At 52.9% G+C, this 10,944-nt stretch overlaps 1 protein-coding gene across 1 annotated transcript in view; it reads left to right on the top strand.

Moving 5' to 3' along the window:
* Window positions 1-1,373: 1,373 nt before the first annotated feature.
* The window catches only part of CAPN1 (calpain 1, (mu/I) large subunit), a 37,252-nt gene continuing 27,681 nt past the window's right edge, over window positions 1,374-10,944 (top strand). The window contains exons 1-9 of the mRNA XM_006860939.1: window positions 1,374-1,640; window positions 1,767-1,836; window positions 2,125-2,243; window positions 3,873-4,006; window positions 4,105-4,273; window positions 4,904-4,987; window positions 5,305-5,390; window positions 5,684-5,758; window positions 5,892-6,052. Of these exons, the coding sequence (XP_006861001.1) occupies window positions 1,374-1,640; window positions 1,767-1,836; window positions 2,125-2,243; window positions 3,873-4,006; window positions 4,105-4,273; window positions 4,904-4,987; window positions 5,305-5,390; window positions 5,684-5,758; window positions 5,892-6,052 (1,165 nt within the window). The remainder of the gene's footprint in view (window positions 1,641-1,766; window positions 1,837-2,124; window positions 2,244-3,872; window positions 4,007-4,104; window positions 4,274-4,903; window positions 4,988-5,304; window positions 5,391-5,683; window positions 5,759-5,891; window positions 6,053-10,944) is intronic.

The raw sequence follows: 10,944 nt of genomic DNA, 5'->3' as shown, positions 1-10,944 counted from the left end.
CTCCCCTCCTTGGGTCAAGCCTCACACATGGATGCTCCCAGGTGGGTGGGAGAGAGGGCAGGGATGCTGGTCTCGTGACACTTCCTTGCTCCAGAACGCTAGAGACAGGCGGGACCCACTGTAGCTCGCTGCACGAACGGGGTGGGGAGTCGAGAGAGGCAGGGACGTACCCAAGGTCACGGAGCAAGTCCCGGCCTAGAAGCCATGTTCCCCGCTCCCTGAACGGACTCCGGGAGCCTCCAGGACGGGGGCGGGGAGGTGGCCTGCCCGGAGCCGGCCTGCAGTGCGACCCACGGCTGTGGCGCTGCCTTGAGTAGGGCGGCCGGCAGGGTCAGCTCGTAGCTGCCGCAGTCCAGGGAATCTCAGCCCAGCGCTGGGGCGACGGGTGGGGACGGGGACAGCTGCAACCGCGTGCCCCGTCGGGGCGCGATCCGGGTGGGGCCGGCCTTGCAACTCGAGCCGCGGCCCCGGTTAAAAATACCCCCGCCTGCCCGCGCCCCTCCCCCGCCTGCCCTTATGTCCCGGCCCCTCCTCGGGGACAGGTCTGCCGCTTATTTGTCCTCTCCCAGAGTTGGCCCGGGGCCCGCGGAGGGAGGGGCAGGAGCCACCGTGAGTAAGAGAGATAGTCCGAGACGGGTGCTCGGGAGATAAGGGTACGCGGAGAGGAAGCGGGGCCGGAGCCCGGGAAGAAGGCGGAGAGTGGAGGGCGGAGGGGCGAGGGAGGAGGAAGGCGGGGAGGAGCGCTCTTCCTGGTTGGGCCCTACCCTGAGCTGCCACCGGGAAGCTAGCCGCAGGGACCGCAGCGGACCCCCAAAAGCCCCCTCCCCAGGTAAGGAGCTGGGTAGCCCGGCTGGGAGCCACTGCTCCCTGGGCTGAGGGACTGGCCTCCCGAGTGTCTGGGTCACAGGCGGAGACTCTGGAAGGGTGTTGCCCCAATCCTCCCCAGCCTTGTTGCTGTTCCCTGGGGCTACACGAGTGGGCAAGGCTTTGGCCCCAGCCTGGCTCAGCGGCCTGGGGAGGGGTACCCAGCCTGCCTGAAGTTCCCAGCCTGGACCCCGGGGGGGGGGGTGGTGGTGGTGGAAAAAAGGTCCATTGTAGCCGGGAGCGTGACTGATTTGGGGAGGGGTTACAGAGACAAGGAGGGCGTCCCTGTGTTGCTGTGGGCCCCACCTGGTGGGGCTGTGACCACTGGGCTTCAGGAGTAGGACAATGAGAGCTGGGAGAGATGACAGTAAACCTTGAGTCTGTGAGGGGAGCACTTGTCCCAGGTTTGGGGAGGATGGGTGGGCAGGGCTAGCAGGCAGAAGGGGGGGTGGAGGGGTGCTTGAATTCTGGCACAGTCTGGGTTCTGAGCAGGCCGTCGGTCCCCCAGGATGGCGGAGGAGATCATCACCCCTGTGTACTGCACTGGGGTGTCCGCTCAAGTGCAGAAGCAGCGGGCCAAGGAGCTGGGATTGGGCCGCCATGAGAACGCCATCAAGTACCTGGGTCAGGATTATGAGCAGCTACGGGCTAGATGTCTGCAAAGCGGGGCTCTCTTCCGAGACGAGGCCTTCCCCCCGGTGCCCCAGAGCCTGGGCTACAAAGAGCTGGGCCCCAACTCCTCCAAGACCTATGGCATCAAGTGGAAACGACCCACGGTGAGAGGGACTGGGTGGGGCTCAGCTGACCATAGACCTGGTGTGAGGGGAGTGGGGTCTGGGATGGCTGGGTGCCAGTTTCTGGGAAGGATAGGCCCTGGGACAGGACTCTGATTTCTTCTGCAGGAGATGATCTCAAACCCCCAGTTCATCGTGGATGGGGCCACCCGCACAGACATCTGCCAGGGAGCTCTGGGTAGGCCCCAAGGATTCTGGGTGTTTTATCCTAGGAGATCCCTATTCCCGTTCCTTCCCCCAGAACGTTCTCTAGTACCGCCCTCTTGCAAGTCTAGGCTGGCTCTGTTTGCCCACTGAGCTGGTTTGCCCAGATTCCTAGGATCTTTTCTGTGAGTTTAGAGGTAGAGGAGTTGGTCATATCCCTGCCAATAAAATTCCAGGTTCTCCCCAGCATGGGAACTACACGCACCTCCAGGGGCAGATTGGTAGAGCAGATTTAAACAGATCTTCCTTCCTCCCATCCCAGGGGACTGTTGGCTACTGGCTGCTATTGCCTCCCTCACCCTAAACGACACTCTTCTGCACCGAGTGGTCCCACATGGCCAGAGCTTCCAGGATGGCTATGCTGGCATCTTCCACTTCCAAGTGAGGCATCTGCACACGTGTGTGTGTGTGTGTGGGGGGGGGGGGTGTAACCAAGGGAGGTGAGGATGGGTGGCTCGAACAGCAGTATAGATCCAGGGTGGTCAAGGGCCACACCCCTCTGGTGCCAGACCTTCTTGAAGGTATTTGACTTGTCGATACCATCTCTGGTCTGTCATGCATGAAACGGTTGGGCAGGTATTTCAACTATTTCAACTAGCAGTCTTCCGGGTGGTAGTGAGGGTCAGGGAGAAAGTGTTGTAAAGAGTAGAAAGAACTCTGTGTTATATATCTGGAGGACTACTCCTTTTCCTTCCCTGAGCCTCAGTTTCCCCCTTTGAAAAATGGGGAAGTGTTCCTCTGGGGAGAGCAAGCCAGTGCCATCCCCACCTGCAACCTCACCCCCTCCAAGCACCTCGTGGGCCTTGGCTAACAGCCTCTGCTGACAGCCCTGAAGAAAATACACAGTCGGATTGAGTCCTTTTAAGCCAGTTTTTCCTGATTTTGCGCATACGGCCCATTTTTCGAGTTTCACTAATTAATTCTGAAAGAGCTGATGTTGGGAGAGACCACGCCAGCAACCTTCTGGCCCTAGTGGCCCCAGCCCTGCCCCGGGGGTCCTAGGTTCCCCTCCTTCCACCTTGTCGGCCAGCTCCGGAGCTCATTCCATCCCCACCCACCTCAGAGGGGTGGAGCCGGAGGAGGAGCCCGGTGGAGCCTGAGGCGACCCACAGTGCGGCAGGCTCTCTTTGGCTAAACGCCCCACCTGACCCGGCGCCAGCCCGCAGGGGCGTGGCCTCGCGGCCCTTATCCCCACCCCTTCCCTCCTTCCCGGTCCTGCCTCCTCCCCTTTCCCCAAAGTCTAGCCTGAGGCCGCTCATATACAGTGTAGTGGGTTTCTAGTCCGAGGCATTTACCCTCGCTTGGCATCTCTGAAGTAAATCCCGTGATTTTGGGAAACCAGCCACACCCATCTTCTGTTTTAACAGTGCCCATGTTGTGTTTTGAGAGTTTGGATGCCAATTTACGTACCTATCCTGCCCGAAAAACCATCATACCTAGGAGGGGAGACATAGGGGCGTGGCCAAAAGACTTTCTAATCTCCTTACCTGGGAAATACCTTGAGTAGATTCCAACAACTGTGAGGTTGGCCAGGACCGGGCAGTGTTTCCTGTTGTTGTACATATGGTCGCTATGAGTCCGTACTGATTCGATGGCACCTAACAACAACAATAAGAGAATACAACTGCCCCATAGGATTTTTTCCTCCAAGTCCGCCTTCTTTAAGGAAGCAGGTCATCAGGTCTTTGCTCCCAGGGAACGGCTGGTGGGTTTGAACCTCTGACCTTTCAGTTGGCGCCTAACTGGGTTAACGTCGAGATCCCTTGGCCTATTTAATGACTATCAGCTGTGTTGTGTTAAAGGCTTTACCTGCCTGATCTCAGTGAATCTTCACCTCAGGGAGGCACTACTGGCCTCTTGTATAGATGGGGAAACTGAGGCTAGGGAAGGTTAACTTGCTCAGGATGGTGTGTATAGCTGTATAGTTGGGGTATCCGTTGACTGTTTGTGATCAACCCCTGGGGGATCCCAAAGCAGGTTTCACAATGTGCTCCTCCCTCCCCCCCGCAGCTATGGCAGTTTGGGGAATGGGTGGACGTGGTGGTGGATGACCTGCTACCCACCAAGGACGGGAAGCTGGTGTTCGTGCACTCTGCCCAGGGCAATGAATTCTGGAGCGCCCTGCTGGAGAAGGCCTATGCCAAGTGAGTTACAGGTCCACTCACCCTGGGGTAAGGGCTTCTGGTCCCCTTACCAGATAACCTGCTCTGTGTCTGGAGTACTCACCTGGGGCTGCTCATAGGGTGAACGGCAGCTACGAGGCCCTGTCGGGGGGCAGCACCTCAGAGGGCTTTGAGGACTTCACAGGTGGGGTCACCGAGTGGTACGAGCTACGCAAGGCCCCCAGCGACCTCTATAGCATCATTCTCAAAGCGCTGGAGCGAGGCTCCCTGATGGGATGTTCCATTGATGTGAGTGCCCCTCGTACCCTGGCCTCATCCTCCCCAGATGCATCTCCAAACCTCCGTCCATAACGCAGCTCCATCTCTGCTTCCATACCAGCCCGCCATCACTTCAGGCCCATCTGGCACGCCCAAGACCGCTGTCATTCCTAGCCCCGCCTCCATTCTTATTCCGAACCGCAAGTGGCCGCTCTTCTCTCTTCCCACCCCACTCTTGACATCTTAACACATGCCTGCCCATTCACTGTCCAGCCGGGGACCCTGTTTTGTCCCCAGTCTCAGTTCCCAGCCATCCCCAGTCTCACTCCACTCCTTCCTTACTCTTCAGTTCTCAACGGTTCATTTCCTGACGCCCCCTCCCATCCTTGATCCGAATTTACCCCCAGCATCATGTCCTCCTCATCTCCAGCCCCACCACACCCCACTTCCCCATCCTGTGCCTATCCTTAGCACGCATAGGGGCTGTGTGTGACTATGTGGGTGCACATGTGCTCCCACTGCTGGCCAGTCCTGACCAACTATGTGGGTGCCTTGCTCTCCTCTGGTAGCACTATGGCTATGTGGGAGCGATCGGGGTCCTTGACGGGGTGCTAACCGGATCCCTGAAGCCACCCTGAACACAGTGCACTGTCTCTGTAGATCTCCAGTGTTCTGGACATGGAGGCTGTCACCTTCAAGAAGCTGGTGAAGGGCCATGCCTACTCTGTGACCGGAGCCAAGCAGGTACCATGTGGATGGAGCACCTTCCCTTGGACACTGGTTCATTCCTGCCCCCTTGCCTGTGAACCTCCTTGGTGTCGGACCTGGGCCCTGGGAGGGGCTGGTCCTCCCTGACCTGTAGTACCTTGTTAGTCTTGTCCCACAATGTTGTTGTATCTTGCCCTGATTTATTGACCTCCTGTATTAGACAGTTCCCACAGGGCCAGCTTCCCATAGTGTAGTGCTAGATACCCACTGGGCTGGCCCTAGACGAGGTGGTTTGGGTAGGGGTGTCATGGGACATGCAGGATGCACACACTAATGGGTACTCTGGGGACCAGGTGAACTACCAAGGCCAAATGGTGAGCTTGATCCGGATGCGGAACCCCTGGGGCGAGGTGGAGTGGACGGGAGCCTGGAGTGATGGGTGAGCCTGGGGCACTGGGAGGCTGGCATTTTTGCCCAGGGCTCTGCTAGCCTGGGTGGACTCAGGATTTAGTAAAGGGGTTCATCTTCATGTTACTGGATCTGGGGCAGAGGGTGGGTACTGTCCTGATAGAGGGCCCCTATACCCAGATAATGGGTATCCTCAGGCCCTCTGATGTGTCCCTGATAAACAACCCTCTAGAACTGGGACCTTGAGGCTTGACATTCAGGAGACTGACCTGGGCTCGGCCAGCCAGTCACCACCAGTCCCTGGCAATGCCTTTCTCCCTGCAGTTCCCATGAATGGAACAATGTGGACCCTTACGAGCGGGAGCAACTCCGGATCAAGATGGAGGATGGAGAGTTTTGGTGAACACCCCACTAGCTTGGCCTTGCTCCATGCCTTGTCCCCATGCTTCTAGTCCCTCGAAATGCAGTTTGTGCTGCCTCCCCCTCTACCCTGCCTGGAGACGGAGGTTCACTTGTGTACCTTTACCCCCAGGATGTCATTCCGAGACTTCATGCGTGAGTTCACTCGCCTGGAGATTTGCAACCTGACCCCAGACGCACTCAAGAGCCGTTCTATCCGAAAGTGGAACACCACGCTCTACGAGGGCACTTGGCGGCGGGGGAGCACTGCCGGGGGCTGTCGCAACTACCCAGGTGACTGGTGCTCTTGGGATTTAGGGTAGGGTCTGGGCTCTGCTGCTTCCTGCCTCTGGGAATTTAGCAAAGCTTGCTACCTCTCTGGGCCTGAGCATCTTCACCTTGAACATTGACCACCAAGATTTGCTTTGGGAAGTAAAGTACTTATCTAAGGAGCCACACTTGCCTCACCATTCTGGGGCTTGAGCCCAGGGTGCTAACAAGGGAGAGGAAAGGAAGAGGGGATCGAAGTTGAGACCTTGGTCCTCCTCCTGTTCCCTCTCACCCACCTGTTACTCTTGCTCATTCCCTAAACCTTCCCTTCTCCCCACTGTCTTCCTCCCTTCTCCTGTCTCCATTTCCTAGGCTTCTAGATCCATGCAGATGACCTGACTTACCCCAGCCTCTCAATTCCATCACATCCAGTAGACTTTTCTCCACTTTAGTTCAGCCACCATGCAGTTAACAACAGAACTGGTCTTGCTAACTAACTGCTCACCCCCAAATCCAAACATCCCACCCTCTGACCTCCACCTGAACCCTTCCAGCTCCTTTACCCCAGTCTTCAGTGCAGTATAGTGTTTGGGCCTCATTGGCATATCTGATCCGTTGAACACACTGCTCAACACTCTGCTTCATTACCTATCTTGTCGTCTTACCCAGTGTGGAATCCATCATGGTTACCTTGTCCCGGCACAGCCTCTCAGTTTCCTGGCCCCTCTGTTTCTGTTCATCTCATAAACACAGTCCAAGCCGAGCCCAGCTCTGTACTTTTCTGGAAATGTTGGACATGACAGGAGGGAAGTCACACGCTGGGGCGGTGTTTTCCCTGTAAATTCACAGCCACAAACCTCAAATGAGTACTTTGTGTGGTTCAGCAATTCTACTACCATAGTCTCCTCAAACCTCCCTGCCCTGTGGCTCCCAACTGAGGACCTGGCCTTTCATGTCTTTAAAAAGACAGACATCATCCCACACAGGAGAATCTCGCAAAGTCCTACTTCCACATACCCTAGCTGGTCTGCATTTTTGCCTGTCTTCACTGCCTCCTACGTGCAACAGTGGCAGGACCATTGCTGCCCATGAGGACCCCCTGCTCCTGCTCCTCAATCCATTCCCTCACCTCAGAAACCACTTGTTCCTTCCCCACCCCCCTGACTGTTGAATGGCTGCTGAGTCTCCCATCAGCACTTGCATGTGATAGAGACTCCTATCTCCTCCCTTGACTCTGCTTCCCCACCTACTCCTCTGCTCCCCTTAAAGCAACATTTCTCAAGAGTTGTTACACTCTGTTTCCTTTCTGGTTTCTAGTTCAGCTTTTAACCCCCACCAGTCTGGCCCCTGTCTCCACCACTCTGCTGAAGGTCACCCCCACACTTCCTGCATTGCCAACGCTGCCCCAGTCCTTTCTCTCATCCCTCACCCACCAACCGTTCTCCACACAGCTCATGCCGCCCTGTTTCCTCACAGCCTGTAGGAATCCTATTTCATTTCCCCCCAAATGAAAACCACGTTTCCCAGTAACAGATTGAGAAGTTCACCCTGTACGTACTGACCATTGTGCTAACTCTGTCATAAAGGGGTTGTTCTGATAGGCTACACTTGAGTTGGCTTCAAGTTGCCACATTGATGTCATGATTGTTGGGATGTACAAGTCCATTGTTGGAGCCATTGTCTAGTGCCTTCCAAATTAGGGGCTCATCTTCCAGCACCATATCTGAGACTATTCTGTTGTGATCCCATAGGGTTTTCATTGGCTGATTTTCAGAAGTAGATTGCCAGATCTTTCTGTCTTATTCTGTCTAAATTTGGCAGTTCCACTGAAATCTGTTCAACATAGGTGACCCCAGTGGTAGTTGAAATACTAGTGATGTTGTTGTCATTGCTGTGTGCTGTTGAGTTGATTGTGACTCATAGTAACCCTGTATAGGGTTCCTGAAAGTAACTGGGGGGTTTGAACTGCAAAGCATGTGATTAGCTGTCCTACAGTGCCACACCAGAGCTCACTAGTAGCGTTGTTGTTGTTAAGTGCCGTCAAGTTGGTCCTGACTCAGTGACCCTGTATAGGGTTTTCAAGGAACAACTGGTGGGTTTGAACTGTTGACCTTGTGGTTCATAGTCCAGTGCTGACCCTACAGCACCACACCATAGTCACTATAATATGACGGGTAGATGGTGGTGGGTCATAACTATGCTTCCCGTATATGTGAGGGTCCATTTCTGGGCTTGCTGTTCTGTCCCTTGGTCTCATTGTCTATCTCTCTGCCTGTTGTTTTAAGTGCTGTCAAGTTGGTTCCACCTCATAGTGACCCTGGTAAGGTTACTGAGGAGTGGCTGGTAGGTCTGAACCACCTACCTTGAGGTTAGCAGTTTAGTGCTTATCCTACAGTCCCCTTTATTTATTTATTAATGTTTTATTGTGAATTATATAATAGTTTACATGTTTACATGAGAGAACTTTAGTTTTACATTCATTCCATCGTATATCATTTCATTACCATGGTTCCAATCCCCTCATGCATCATCAACCGACCAGAGGGTATATCCTAGAAACCCGCCCTCTACTCTCCTCCCTCCCCCTCCAGTCTTTGGCCCACAGGCCCTCTCCCTCTCTGGATCCAAAGTCCCCAGCCACTTCATCACTCCATGTCATCGTCTCTGTCTCCATCTCAGGGATCTCTGGTTCTCTGGGTAGGGTCCCGCTCTCGGCTCTTCTGCGTTGATGGTCCTAGAGACCTCCACTCCTAGACTGGAGAAATAATCGCTCCCTTCCTTGCTATAAAACATCTACCTTTGCACAACCCTCATAATCAGTTCTGATAACCATTATTCACTACAGTATCACTAGTTACCCATCGGTATTTCATTTCATCAGCTCCGCCTAGACAGATTGGATAGTACTCACTGGAGATTCTGCCTTCCTCCATGCCCCCTAGCTCTAGGTTCCCTCTTGAAAGCTTGTAAGCCAGTCACTTCTTGCCTTTGTAGTCCCCTCCTCCCCATTTGGGTATCCAATGTCCAAGTTGCCCATCTCTGCCCACTCTGTGTGTGGAGGGGGTGGGAATGTTTCTTGCTGTAAGGATTTGTTCCTTCTTTTGAGTCACTGCATCCGTAGGTATAGGTCAAGTTCATCAGATTGTATCAGCTCACTCTTTTTTTTTTCCTCTCCTTCTCCTGGTTGAGCTCTGATCATCTAGTCATCTGGTTCAGGTCACGTGGGTACTATCTGCAAGTGTGGGTGTTCTTGTGCCCATTCCCTCTCTTCCCATCAGCCGGTAACTCCACTCTCCACTCGAGTCCTCCGTGGCCACGCCGCTGACTGGGCCCAAGAGTCCCCAAGTCTCCTCTCACTGCTTGCCAAGTAGGTCCCCAGCTGGGTCCACAGAACCCCACTGAACATTGTAAGGCTTAGCTTGCCGCTTCATTGCTGCTTTTACCCCTCTTCCCCCTATCAGTGATGCGTGTGGTCACCAATCAGAGCGTGTATTTCCGTTGGGTCTTAGTCTTGGAAGTTCTCCACTTTATTTTTGTCTTTTTGAATGTCTTTTTGCAATTAGCTCTTTATCATTTGTTGTTATAAATGGTGTCTCTTTTACGGTTACATCTCCCAAGCAATACGGTGAAACCCAAGAGAGCAGATTAATAGACCAAAGTTAATGTCATTAAGATAAAAACTTCATGGTCATGAGGTCATTTTTTAATTTTACATTTAAATTCATGAATGAGATTTATCTAGAATTTTCCCCTTTCATATTGACCTTGTCTAGTTTTGCTGTCTTTTGGCAGCCCATGGCATTTACCAAAAGAACCAGTAAATCCATTGTGGATGAAGTATAGCCAGAGTGCTCCTTGGAGGCCAAGATGGCTAAACTTTGTCTCTCATGCTTCGGACATATTGTCAGGAGGGAGCAGTCGCTGAAGAAGGATACCATGTTTGGTAAGGTGGAGGGTCAGAGAAAAAGAGGAAGACCCCCAATGAGATGGATTGGCCAAGTGGCAGCATTGATGGACTCAAGCGTGGCAACAATAGTGAGGTTGGCCCAGGATCGGGCAGTGTTTCGTTCTGCTGTGCATAGGGACGCTATGAGTCGGTGCTGACTTGATGGCACCTAACAACAACAACAACAGTTTTGCTCTCAATGCCACATTTGTTTTTTAGTTTGTGTTATCATTCTGTTATTTCGCTAAAAGGTGTGATCTCATCTTAAGTAATAGTTTTGGCTCAAGGTTTAAAGAGTATCTCAGAGTGGGAGTTCTCTGGTGTCAATTTGTTTAGTAAGTTTGAACTTTGTAAGACTTTGAATTCTATGCTGCATTTTTCTTTTATTCTATCACGGTCCATTGATGTGACCTTGGCCAGAATGGTGAATTGTGGTAGCCGGGCACCATCTAGTTCTTCTGGTCTCAGGGTATATGAGGCTGTCGCTTGTGTAGGCCATTAGCCCTATAGACTGTTTCTTCTCTGAGACATTGGTTTCCTTCTTACTCTTTTGTTCCTGATGAGTAGAGAACAATTGTTGTACCGTACATAACTGTTCACAGCTTTTTTTTCCCCTTAACTTTTGATTGTGAATTGAGTGAAGATTTACAGAGCAGATCATCAGTTTTGCATTTCTTGCAATCCCCTCTATGTAACATCCCTTATCCCACTTCCTCCCTGTGGTTCTTGTTTCCATTCCTCCTTCTTTCCCAACCCTTCTGAATTGTGTCCTTGGGTAAATGATGCCCTTTTGATCTCAAATGGTTGACAATTCTATGGTCTGTATGCCTTACTAGTACTGATGTCTTCTCTAAATATCTACTGATTGCTTGGCTAAAAACTGAGCCATAGGGTTTTTTGTTTTTGTTTTTAATGTTTTATTGTGAATTATGTGATAGTTTACATGGGAGAACATTAGCTTTACATTCAT

This window comes from Chrysochloris asiatica, unplaced genomic scaffold, assembly GCF_000296735.1.
Source record: "Chrysochloris asiatica unplaced genomic scaffold, ChrAsi1.0 scaffold00040, whole genome shotgun sequence".
Lineage (NCBI taxonomy): Eukaryota > Metazoa > Chordata > Mammalia > Afrosoricida > Chrysochloridae > Chrysochloris > Chrysochloris asiatica.
The sequence above is the reverse complement of the archived record's forward strand: the minus strand, read 5'-3'. Positions and strand labels throughout refer to the sequence as shown.